This window comes from Penicillium rubens (assembly GCF_028828025.1).
Source record: "Penicillium rubens strain IBT 27055 chromosome Unknown utg000001l_segment0_segment0, whole genome shotgun sequence".
NCBI lineage: Eukaryota > Fungi > Ascomycota > Eurotiomycetes > Eurotiales > Aspergillaceae > Penicillium > Penicillium rubens.
Genome location: NW_026890599.1, coordinates 4,600,011 through 4,612,806, shown reverse-complemented (window position 1 = coordinate 4,612,806; position 12,796 = coordinate 4,600,011). Strand labels below are relative to the sequence as shown.

Genomic DNA, 12,796 nt, shown 5'->3' with positions numbered 1-12,796 from the left:
GGCCACTTTTTGGGGGCCACCGATGACCTCACCCGCACGGCCCTGCAGGTGGCCTTTCTCACTTTACATATCAGCCTCGGTGCAATTATGAGTGTGAATAATTTATTGGTTATATACAAACTAATACTATCTAGACTCATTTCTTCTTCAAGAAGGTCAAAGCCCCAAGTGCCATGGCATCCACACCCGCACGCAATGTCGGCTGAATAACCGGCGCATAAAACGGCGAGTGGTTACTAGGCAGCTCATCAACAGTCCCCTTAGCAACAGCATCATCCCAAACCACAGGATCAGTCCCACCGAACATCCACATGACATAAGGCGCGCCCGCAGCAGTCGCCAGCAACGAAAAGTCCTCACTAGCAGTCGGGGCCTCTGCCTCAACAAGCCGATCACCGAAGTACGGCTGGAAAGTCTCACGAAGAGCATCAATAGTCTTCCCATCATTAATCGTCGCCGGCGTCGAATAAGTCAGTTTAATCTCAGGCTTCTGCTCAACTCCAGCAGCCAGACATTCACCCTCAATAATACGATGAATAGACGCGCACACGCGCTTGCGCACTTCCGCATCATAAGTCCGCACATTTAACTGCAAATCCAAATACGCCGGGATGATATTCGGCGACTGACCAGAGTGAATACTACCACATGTAACAACAGCCACCTTGCCAGGCGCGACCTCTCGCGAGACGATAGTCTGCAATCGCATAACGACCGACGCGCCGACGACAATCGGATCGATAGTCGTATGGGGCGCTGAGCCGTGACCCCCGCGACCAAAGATACGCACGTCGAAGGCGTCGGCGGCTGTAAGCAGCGGGCCAGCGCGGAGATTGACCGTCCCCGCACGCATCCGCATTACATGCTGCGCGAGCACAAGCTCCGGCTTGGGGATCTTGTCGTATAGCCCGTCGTCCAGCATTGCCTGTGCTCCGTCGAGGTGTTCCTCGGCGGGCTGGAAAATACAGATCAAGGTTCCCGCCCAGTGGTCGCGGGCGCATTGCAGGAGCGTCGCGGCGGCCATTAGGGTTGCGACGTGGGTATCGTGTCCGCAGGCGTGCATTACAGGCTTGTCGGCTCCGGTTTCGTCCTTGGTGCGGCGGGTGCTTGCGTATGGTAGGCCTGTTTGTTCTTCGACGGGTAATGCGTCCATGTCCGCCCGTAGGAGGATTGTTGGGCCTGTGCCGTTTCGCAGGACTCCTGCCACGCCATGGCCGCCGATTTTGGTGTGGACTTCGAATCCGAGCGATTGGAGATGATCTGATGCTATCTTGGCTGTTTGCTCTTCTTGGCCGGATAATTCGGGATTGGTGTGTATGTGGCGATAGACGTCTTCGAACCGCTTCAATTCTGGTCGGTAGCGATTGATGACGTCGGCCAGGTCATTGCTTTTGTCTTCTGTAGGGGTGAGCATGTGTGCTATAACAATTGATATTGTTGAGGTAGTTGTACCTGATATTTGCATGGTTGAAGTAGTATGAAGCTACCTAGGTATGTTTCTGAACAGTAAACGTCATGTCCGGGCCATTCACCCGGGGTTTATATATCCGAACAGATCGGACTATAAACCTCGTCATTGTCTTCCAGTAGGCGACGAACCCACATCGTCGGCAAACCCCTCGAATCATTTCCCCGCAATTGTAACTCCGCATGTTGTCCCTACAGCTCGATTGCCGATCAATTCCTGTTTCTGTTCTGGTACCTAGTAGAGAGCATATATTCACTATTATCAACTGCCGAATAATTACTCCGGTTCGCTCTACCAGAGAATTGGCTTTAACCTTGGGGCAGCAGACTTGTTCAGAATAATTCTGGCCTATCTCTATGTAATACTAACATAGAATACGCCATCTCAATAGAAGATGCATCGAATAGTCCAAATCTTAAGTGACTAGTATTACTCTGAACAAAGCTGTCCTATAGATAGCCATTTTCTCTGCTCGCCTCCAACAGCCCGGCCGGGCTAGCTCAATCGGTAGAGCGTAAGACTCTTAATCTTAAGGCTGCGGGTTCGACCCCCGCGTTCGGCTATTCCTAAAAACAAAACTTGAGATTTCTTTTTTGCTCTTTTGTTATTTACTTACTCTTTCTGAATGATCCTTGTTTTTAACTCGTGGGTTAGGATATGGTTAGTTCCACCTGACATTCCCAAGATGCACACGTCATAGACCCGTGGACCCGTCATAGATGCGATGCGATATACTAGCATACCTAATACTCAAATTCTCCTTCAAATCAACTTAGGGATATTTCAACAAAATTCCATCAACGCTTGGCACAATGGAGCCTTCACTGGAGGATATGCAGTCCATTCGAGATGCAGATCGCGGGTTTATTGATCGTCTCGACCCGTGTATCATTAAAGATCGCCAAGGCCGTGTGGTCTGGGATAATGAAGCCTACAACTTCCTCCATGGAAAGCCTGCCCCAGAGACCACGAACCCAAAACTATGGCGCCAAGCTCAACTTGTTGCAAAACAAGGACTTTTTGAGGTTGTCGACGGCATATATCAAATCAGAGGTTTCGATCTCTCTAATATGACTGTGATCGAAGGGAAGGAGGGTATAATAGTGGTCGATCCCCTTACTTCTGCGGAGTGTGCAAAGGCTGCACTAGACCTGTATTGCAAGAATCGCGGCAGCAGACCCGTGCTAGGCATGCTCTACACGCACTGCCACGCGGATCATTTTGGCGGTGCTGGGGGAATCTTATCTCGAAGCGAGGCCCTCGAAATACCGGTGGTTGCCCCTCAGAGTTTTCTTGAGCATGCTGTCAGCGAAAACATTTTTGCAGGCAATGCCATGGCTCGCAGGGCGGGATATATGTATGGAAATGAATTACCTAAAAGTCCCCAGGGCCAAATCAGTGCTGGTTTAGGTGCAACTGTTTCGTCAGGAACCATTACTATCGTTCCACCGAGCTTGGATGTCACCCACACGGGCCAAGTTGAGACCATTGACGGTGTAGAATTCGTCTTTCAGATCACGCCTGGGACAGAGGCACCGGCTGAGATGAATTTCTTCCTCCCTCAATTTCGAACACTATGCATGGCCGAAAACGCCACTCAGTGTCTCCACAACATCTCGACGCTTCGGGGAGCTGCTGTACGTGATGCGCTTGCATGGTCATCATATTTAGACGAAGCAGTCGCGCTTTATTCAGAGAAAGCAGACATCTCATTCGCCTCGCACCATTGGCCAACATGGGGGAAAGAGAGAATATACACGTATCTCTGCGAGCAACGAGACCTTTACGCCTTCTTACATGACCAGACAGTACGTCTGATGAATCAGGGACTTACGGGCATTGAGATCGCTGAGAATTTCACGCTCCCACCAAAACTACGGACGGCTTGGCATACACAAGGCTTCTACGGCTCCGTCAGCCATAACGTCAAGGCAATATATCAGCGCTACATGACCTGGTTCGATGGCAATCCATCTCACCTATGGGAACACCCGTCAGTAGAGTCTTCGACACGTTACATTTCTTGCATGGGTGGCGTCGAAAATGTCATCAAGAAGGCCAAGGAATTCGTCGAAGAAGGAGATCTACGATTTGCAGCCACACTTCTCAACCACGTCGTTTTTGCCGAGCCACACAACGAAGCCGGCAAGGCGATGCTGGCTCAGACATACGAAAGACTCGGGTTCGGCTCCGAAAATGGCCCATGGCGAAATTTCTACCTTTCCGGTGCCAGAGAACTACGCGGCCAAATGACCACCCATAATTTACTGTCTGATCAGACGCAGATGCTCGAGGCTTTATCTCTGCACCAGCTCTTTGCATCCATTGCAGTGAGAATTGATGGACACAAGGCACAGGCACATAGCTTCACGATAGATTTGTACGTCACTGATCGGAAGGAGCAATGCCGCCTCATTCTCAGTAATGGGGCTTTGATTCATCGAACAGGGATCAAGCAGGAAAGGCCAGACGCTGTCGCAGCAGACTATTCATGCTCGATGACCCATTCTCAACTACTGATCCTATTGACTACTGGGAATTTCGGCGGTTTAGAGAGTGAAACGGGAGATCGCTCCTACTTTTCGAAGTTGCTCTCTCTAATTGCAAGCTTTGATGAGAAGTTCAACATCGTTGTACCATAAACTGCTCGGTCAATAGGAGTTCCAGCAAATATAGCGCGTAAATAGTGCATATCAAGATTAACTAATGTATGGCTCCCAAAAGCAATGAAACGCGCGCAGTCTTCAGACGACAACATCACGAGAGGCTACCTGCATATATCTGTAAATCTTTCCCCATCATGCGAAACACACATATACTGGTTTCATAGATGTGTTCCGCTGACAAAATATGATATGGCGCACTGGGAGCTATACATCGCCATACGTCCGGTGCAGCCCGCCGAGCTCTCACCCGATGTTCTTGGCCACCGAGTAATTGCTATTGTCTCCGCGTAGTTACTATTCTTTTACGGAACCCTGTACGATTCGCCGGTGTAGGGTCATTCGAAATTTGAAATACTTGCAAAAAGATGGCGCCGTTCGCTCGTAGCCATGGTTCTCAGCCAACGAACGGCATATTCAGACAATCCAGGTTAAATTCATCGAAGATCCAACCCATGACGTCCTCCGTTGCGGGTGGCACCACGCTTTCCATTCCAGTCCTGCATTCCCCTGAGTCCGGATTCACCAATGCCATCCTGGGACACATATCCTTGGGGAAAGGGAACAAGCTCGTCAGAATCGGAGTCGGGAACTCGTAAGAGGTCGGCGGAGGGTATATTCTCTGTTGGCCCTCTATTGATGTGTGGGACTTTTGGTGAAACTTGCCTGTACGGAGGCGGTCGACAGTCATCAAAATGTTGTTGGCAGGTGGCCACTTCAGACGCATGAATCTCAGCGCAGTCACAAAGGTATCTAGCTCTGTATTGCACAAGTCATCCTCTTCGGGAAACACCTTGTCTCGGTGGATTTGCGGGATACAACCAACCATCAGCGACCAATTATGAACCGGCGTGAGATAGTTTGTTTCATCGCGGTCGTCAATTTCCTCATACAGACGCGCCATGCAGGACGATGCCACTAGAGATGGAGTGTGCGTCATGGGAGGGTGGATAACCTGTCCGTATAAATGAACAAAGAAGATAACGCAGGTAAAGTAGTGGATATGCATTTCGTTAATGTCTCGTCGATAATTTCTCCGACCAGATTGATCGTGAAGGCGCAAATTACTCGGAAGATTTGCAATCCATTGCTCCAGAGAACCAAGAATGCAGGACGCCTGCTTATGGTCTTCTAATTAGAATTGTTACAATTCTGCCAGGCTGGACTGGGCGGGGGAGAAATTTCGTTTAGTAGTACGCACTTGTTCTAGAGAGATCTCAGCTTTCCGATCTTGGTACTCCACAACCCTTTCAAGGAGCATATTCAGCTTGGTATACTCGATGGATACCTCCGCTGTTGTATTCGCAGTCTCAAAATCTTCAAGCCCCAAGGGGCATAGGTCCATACTCTGGGATACTAGGAATGCAGGACGTCCAAAAGCCGCTGCCTGTAGCTTGTCTGCGACCTGGACAAGTGTTAGAACAAACTACCGCGCCGTTCCAACTGACACTCACAAAGAGGAACCACATTATTCGGCGAGCGGCCCCTGGGTTGGATAATGTAGAGTAAGTCGATTCTCGATGAAGACCCATTTGATATGCAAGTCGCACGGCGACGCCGAGCCAGTGGTAGGAGGAGTCAAGGCTAACTACCACAGGTGGCGTTACAATCCAAAAGCATAGAATGCAAAGTGTTTTTAATATGGCAAAATTATCGTGCTCATATTTCGTATAAATCAGAGTCTTGATTTTGAGGTAGCACGACTCGCTCAAAAGTGTGGGGGATTGGTCCCTTGGGTATCGGAGCTGGGAACCGATCAAACAGATTGCCTGTAGAAGTAAGATAGAGGGCTCTTCAACAACCAAGTCCGCTCTATCGATGACGGGCGCGATATGGTAAAGATGTTGAAAATATGTGTCGGCGAAGACCTGGATCTTGGATGGAGGGGGGAGAGACTTCGCATTGGTGACTCTTAATATCTCATTATGGACGTCATCAGGGAAGGAACCAGCATCCGGTATTCCCAAAGGATGAACCGATGAAGAGGAAGACATCAGAGACTGCTTTCCTATGTAGCCGGGCTGGTCAAGCGGTGACCTGATAGCTTGATGATGGGCAATCTGGGGCTGGCTTGACAGAATCAGACCAGGCTGACCAGTGCGACATGATTTGTTAGCGCTATCGGGTGCATTTGAGGCCAGAGAAACGGGGCTTGCAGTGGCTGATGGCACAACGCGGTTGCGTGTCACACGCGTAGCCCTATCATTGTGACGCCTAGATAGAGGTGAGCCTCTTAAAGATATACGCAGTAACGTTATGTTCATAAGGGCATACTTGCAATGTTGACCACGCCGTTTACAATTGTTGCAAATACCGCCTTCCTGCTCTTGGAGATCGCATCGTACCTATCGAACCATTAGTTTCGCTAAGGGCCCGGAGATAGAGGCTACATTCCTTCCGCGCATGGCAGTGGACACAGACAATCTTCGCCCTCTCACGGAGCTTTGTATTAGTAACAATCGGAGGAACCATGATGATATCTCAGAAAATCTGCCATGCCCAATTGGCTGCAGGTCAGGTATGGTATATGGATTATGGATTTATAGGCCGGGGGCATACGGACAAGACTGGGGCGCAGTCGAGTATTATGTTATGCAGTGCAGTTAGTCCGGACCCACTAGCTTCCCCTCTCCCTCTCCTCCTCTGAGTGGGTCGGCCCTTCATTAATAGGTGCTATGGAGCAATTGCGCGGAACGAGGAATAGATAATGGAACAAAACAAATATATGAAATATATGGCAGTTGATTCGACTGGTCTATGAGGAGTAATACAAATTAAACAAAGGCATCTCATCTATGAAAGAATAGCAAGGGGCTCAGTATGCATCTATGGAGGATAGGATCATCCAACCTTTTCTATAATGCCTTGGGCAGCGATTTGGGGCGGTGGTCATTCTGATATTAGTCAAATGAGTCGGGATATTGATTATAGTTATACGGATTTGCTATAGTGCTTGGCCGTATCATCAGATTCTTATGGTCTAATTTCCGTGCAAAATAGTTGGTTTGATGGTCATGCCATTCCTGTACTAGATTGGCCTGCGAATTTATCGGAACTTAACCCTGTTGAAGGGGCTTGGGCTAAGCTAAAAAAGATGATTTATCGCCTCGATCCGAATTCGGAACTTCTAACGGTAGGCCTGAAGAATAAAAGTCTCATTCTAGCGATATTAGCGAGCGAACGAGGGCAGGATTAGGACACGATCATTTTGAAGCCTTGATTTGCAGTTGCCGAGGCGGATTCAAGCAGTAATTGACACAGAGTGGTATAATATTGAGACATTGAAGTTGGTGTCATTCAATTTTCGTACCTTTATTCGTATAAATTAGTACTATTTTCGAAGTGTGGTGCCTAAAAGTCTGGGAGATATTCTCTAATTGTCGAGGTTATATGCTATCCACGAGTTATGGTGGGCTGAAGTAGTGAATGACTTGGGTCTGAAGGGGGTTCTCTCGCTCGGCTTCTGGGCCGAGGCTGGGCTCGGTCCGGCCCCTCTTCGATTTCCTACTAGCTATGGGAGTTGCCGAGCTTCGGTAACTCGTACCCTATATAGTGATTTATCGAGTACCTGTCTACCGAGGGTCGATGTGTGGGTGAAACAAACCATGACTGGATAGTGAGAATTTATAAACGTGTGCTCCAATGAACCAGAATCATTCCGGCCCATTCCAACACTGAGGGAATCTCGTCTACCCCTAAGTAGCCCGAAAGCAGACTACTGTAATCCTTTCTGAACGGAGTTGTGAACCAACGACAGGCTACCGAATGCGTCGGGTAAGTATTGCTATCCAGTATAACAGTAGAATGGACTAAGCATATTATTGTAAATACTCTCAATAAACTGGATTGGAAAATCAGCGTCAACATGTATAGCCACGCTTACTCCCTGTATCCATCGCGCGGGTCAGATGCTAGGCATATCCATAGGAAAGGTCATGGCCGGTCGATATTGGCGACGGAATGATGAGGAGATGATGGCTAGATGCGTGATTTGATTGATAGCCAGCTTGGCATTACGAAGCTTCGGCGAACAGGTCTACCGAGATGTTCGGCCAAATGTCTGGTGGTGCGTTCAACGAGTATCTATATATATGCCACTGTAACCCGTCATTCCATTGTGACAGAAACATCACTACTTCCTCATTCTCATTTTCTTCACGCAAACTCGACAAGTCGTCCTTCACTATGACGCAGACGAATTACTCATGGCTCCTCATCTTGTTGCTTTTCTTCTTCGCGCAAGCGGTCAAACCCGATAAAGCGGCCCTTAATATAGAGCATCCTAAGCCTGCAAGCCAATTCATCATTGACCAGTGGGAGCGAATCCAACAGAGTCTGCCCTTCAACGATACGCGAGATTTCGTCAATGCGAAGAGGGGCTTCCAGGGCCGCCTCAAACCCAACATCATCAAGAATGACAAAGATGAGGTTGTGTGGAACAATGACGTCTATAAGTTCCTGGAGGAAGACGCACCAGACACGGTTAATCCGAGTCTGTGGCGCCAGTCGCGGCTTACCCACCTGGATGGACTCTACCTGGTCACACAAGGTATCTACCAGGTACGAGGGCTTGACCTCTCACATACGACATTTATAGAGGGCGATGAAGGTGTTGTTATCATTGACCCTCTCACTTCGGAGGAAACCGGTGCTGCTGCGCTCGCCCTCTACCAGGAGCATCGTGGAACTGAAAGGGACATTAAGGCCATCATCTATACGCACCCTCATGTTGACCATTTTGGTGGCGTTAAAGGCTTTGTCACGGATGAGGATATCGAGAAAAAAGACATCAAGGTCCTTGCACCTCAGGGTTTTCTCGAGCATGCTGTCTCGGAAAACGTCTTTGCGGGTACTGCCATGAGCCGACGTTCCGCGTACATGTTCGGTGCTGCTCTCAGCCGGGGACCTGAAGGTCAGATTGGTGCCGGACTCGGACAGAGTGTCCCGACTGGAACCATCACTCTTATCGTGCCCAATGACGAAATCAGCTATACCGGCGAGAATAGAACCATTGACGGCATTGATATGGTGTTCCAGATGGCACCGAATACTGAGGCCCCTGCCGAGATGCTCATCTACTTTCCCAAACTCAAAGCATTATGTGCTGCTGAGGACGCCACTCACACATTCCACAATATTCTGACGTTGCGTGGAGCCGAGGTCCGCGACCCGAATAGCTGGGCTAAGCACTTGACTGAGACTATTGACATGTTTGGCGGTCAAACCGAAGTTGTCTTTGCATCCCACCACTGGCCTACCTGGGGAGTTGAGGAAGTTGTTGAGTTTCTCACTTCCCAGCGCGACCTGTACGCTTATGTTCATGGCCAGACACTTCGCCTTCTGAACAAAGGATACAATGGTCCTGAGATTGCTGAGATGATGACCCTACCTCCTGCACTTGATAAAACGTGGAGTGCTCGAGGCTACTATGGCTCGATAAGTCATAATGTCAAGGCTATATACCAGCGCTACATGGGTTGGTTTGATGGAAACCCAGCCCATCTTTGGGAGCACACACCTGTTGAGAGGGCCAAGCGCTACGTCCAACTCGCGGGCGGGATGGGACAAACGATTCAAAACGGGCGCGAGGCATTCGAAGCCGGCGACCTCCGGTGGGCAGCTGAGGTTTTGAACCATGCTGTCTTTTCCGAACCCCAGAACCCAGAGGCTCGAGCTCTACTAGCCGACGTCTACGAGCAGTTAGGATATGGTGCAGAGAACGGGCCCTGGAGAAACTTCTTCATATCTGGAACGACAGAGCTGCGTAATGGAAGTTTTGGAACGCCTACACAGTCAGCATCGGCTGAACTAGTGTCGCAGCTCACGCCTGAGATGCTTTTCAATGCTCTTGCAGCTCAGATTAACGGTCCGGAGGCTTGGGATAAGAAAATGACCATCGAAGTTATTGTCCCCGACGCGGAAGTTATCTACACTCTGTGGTTGTCGAACGGTGCGCTCATTTATAGCACGGCTTCGCAGTCTAGAAACGTCGATGTGGCCTTGACAGGGACTGCTAAGCAGCTTACTGTGCTCGCGGTGTACGGACCCGACCCTGAAGCTCTGGAGAAGGCAGGTGTCAAGATTGACGGTGACAAGACTGCACTTGACACTTTTTCATCTTTACTCGACAAGGGCGACCCGAACTTCAACATTGTTACACCATAGAAGAATGCTGGCATAGAAGCTTGATCAAAGAGGCAATCGATCTGTTCATTTGCGGAATTTGTATCTAGTTAGCCTAATGTTCATATTTTGTCAGCATAGATTGGATAAAATACATCCGCAATGCGGCAGTCATTAAGCAAACGAGTGTGGTTCTTCTGTACTGCTGAGAATCCAAAAGAACACTACCACAACTAAGCGCCTTCTTCTCCCACTCCTTTTCCTTCGTTCAAAAAGGTCAGTAAAACTGATGTCGTTTTGAAGTATTCAGTCTCGAACATAAGTAATTCCCCGCACCCCAGGCAGTTATTTGGCTAAAGCAACAAAGTGGTGGAGAGCGGTTTGCGTACCGGAGATGGTAGAAGAGCATGGCGCCGTAGCCAAGTGTTCAATTGCCAGCATGTCACCCGCATGTCACCATAGGGATAACTTGGAAGAAATGATTGTTCTCAGATGTATCCCCCAGGGTATTGTTAATTATTCAGAATTGGTTCGCAAAGCAAAATCATATCCTATTTAGCTAAAAGATAAATTGCAGTTACATGTTCGATCAACATGACCTCAATAATACAGGCTAGACCGGTACTCTTTGGTTTTAACTACTGGCGAAGAAACGAGGTATTTCCCGTGAGCGTCATATGCTTTGGCCGACACATGAGCTGGCGTTTCCCCCGTTCGGAACGTCGTTTCGAATCCATTTCTTTTCGCTTGACCGAGTAGGGTTCTCTCCCCATTCTTCTGCTCGTAGAACTTCCAGATAGCGGTCTCCGTATCCCCATTCCAACTGATATAAATAGAGGTCCCATTTGACTCTTTGAAGGCAGCCAGTGCTGGCTCCTCGTAGGGAATGGCATGCCATTCAAACTTGAATGCACGGTAATTCTCTGAGCCGGGAGAAAGTCTTCCCGAGTCAAGCTTTGTGAAGAATATAGTTGATCCATCTGGCTTGTGCTCAGACATGGCGCCCTCATAACCCCAGTTGATAAAAGCATTTCCGTTCGGCAAAAGTTGAAGATTTCCTTGAGACCTCACTGACAGATCGCCCGGCGCCCGAAACATGGCAATCAACTTGGCGCTTCGCTTTTTCGTGTCAAGCTCCACGACTTTCCCAGCGCTGTAATCACGGGTTCTCAGATCGGGGCCCCCAGCAAGGTTCTCATGCGCGGAGTTGTCAAAGAAAGAAATGATCTCTTTGGATCCTTTTGTTTCATGGTGTAGGTATTTTTGATGCATCCTGGTGTCGTGTTGCCAGCAGAAGTCGACACCTTCACCAAGCGAGAAGTCGGACTGCTTCCCTCCAAGTTGCCAGATGATATCGCCGGTGTTACCATCTATCTTGAAGATTGTGCACATACTTCGGGCGGATAACAAGTAGGTGTTGGTCTTCGGGTCGACATCGAAGGCGTTCATGTAAAAGTAATGCCAGACTTGACTTGAATTTACTCCCAGTCCCGCGTTTCCACTCTGCAATGTCAAGTTGGTCCCAGCTGGGTCAACATGGTCAAGCGAACTCCATTCCCACAAGACCTTGTTTGTATCGGTATCCACCTTTTGGATCTTGTTATCGAGAATCCATTGCTGATCCTCTGAAGTCGCTCCGTAATCGGTTAGATCGTGGATTTCAGGATCATAAACAGTGAACAGAGCAGAGCGATCATTGAAAAATAGAAACTCATGGTGGTCGGCCAATTTATGTCCTCCGCCTTTGATCTGCTTGAGCAGTCGGTATTTGTTGTCGAGGATCGTGGTGTGACCATGCCCGTGCCCCATTGGTGAGTTGTGTGAACCTTCGAAAATGCTCAATACTTGCTGTCCTCTATAGGTATGCACCTGGAAGTTCTCACTTCTGGGACTAACGTATCCGAATCCGGTCCACACCATCTCCCCTTTATCAGTATAGATATAGGGGCCGCTTTGAGCGGGTCCATGGCCGGTACCATCTGCATAGATGCTTTCGGGGGTAAGGAAGATAAGCCCATCCGCAGTCTCGTTTGTGGCTGGGATCGTAATGTTCAAGACCGGGACAGCGAGATCAGGTCTCGACCTGTAGGCCAAATTTGCACCCACACAGCCAGTGAAGTAGAGTATCGCGAGATGAGAAAATCGCGTCATTGCGAATTACTGTTTGAGTGTATAACAAAAAGCTTGTGTAAGTAAAACAGCGCTAAAGATGAGAACGTTTCAATTCTTTTATATAGAACATCGATCTTTAGCATCGTGTTCGGACATCTCCGTGACCCGTGTGAGTATTAGTTTGCGAAATGTGAAGCAATATTGTGAGCGGGTGATCTTCCCTGTGTTTGTTAGTCGCAACCGAGATAACCTCCGCCATAGCTCCGGCAGTGCAGATTGTTAGCATGGCAAAAGGGGGGTAGAAAGGGTATATTCTAGGGAAAACGTCACTTTTAAACAGAAAAGGAAGGCCCAGGCGTGGAAAACTCAGCATACAGGTATCCTTCATCTTTCCCCCCCCCTTCCTCGGTCAGCACTCGGCGGCCTGCGG

At 48.9% G+C, this 12,796-nt stretch overlaps 5 protein-coding genes across 5 annotated transcripts; 2 read left to right on the top strand and 3 right to left on the bottom strand.

The window, feature by feature from the left end:
* Positions 1–136: 136 nt before the first annotated feature.
* Positions 137–1,414, bottom strand: N7525_001793 (putative zinc metallopeptidase; the record flags this gene model as incomplete). The annotated part of the gene is made up of 1 exon (XM_002557556.2): positions 137–1,414. One exon carries the CDS (start codon positions 1,412–1,414, stop codon positions 137–139), a length of 1,278 nt encoding a protein of 425 aa, XP_002557602.2.
* Positions 1,415–2,280: 866 nt separating this feature from the next.
* Positions 2,281–4,110, top strand: N7525_001792 (alkyl/aryl-sulfatase; the record flags this gene model as incomplete). Its single annotated transcript, XM_002557557.1, has 1 exon — positions 2,281–4,110. One exon carries the CDS (start codon positions 2,281–2,283, stop codon positions 4,108–4,110), a length of 1,830 nt encoding a protein of 609 aa, XP_002557603.1.
* Positions 4,111–4,528: 418 nt separating this feature from the next.
* N7525_001791 (fungal specific transcription factor domain-containing protein) lies at positions 4,529–6,125 on the bottom strand (the record flags this gene model as incomplete). The annotated part of the gene is made up of 3 exons (XM_061212055.1): positions 4,529–5,262; positions 5,329–5,536; positions 5,586–6,125. The coding sequence occupies 3 exons, from the start codon at positions 6,123–6,125 to the stop codon at positions 4,529–4,531; spliced, it is 1,482 nt and encodes a 493-aa protein (XP_061071281.1).
* A 2,191-nt stretch (positions 6,126–8,316) lies between these two features.
* N7525_001790 (alkyl/aryl-sulfatase) lies at positions 8,317–10,296 on the top strand (the record flags this gene model as incomplete). Its single annotated transcript, XM_002557559.2, has 1 exon — positions 8,317–10,296. One exon carries the CDS (start codon positions 8,317–8,319, stop codon positions 10,294–10,296), a length of 1,980 nt encoding a protein of 659 aa, XP_002557605.2.
* Positions 10,297–10,854: 558 nt separating this feature from the next.
* Positions 10,855–12,405, bottom strand: N7525_001789 (arylsulfotransferase family protein; the record flags this gene model as incomplete). Its single annotated transcript, XM_002557560.1, has 1 exon — positions 10,855–12,405. The coding sequence occupies one exon, from the start codon at positions 12,403–12,405 to the stop codon at positions 10,855–10,857; it is 1,551 nt and encodes a 516-aa protein (XP_002557606.1).
* Between the last annotated feature and the right edge of the window lie 391 nt (positions 12,406–12,796).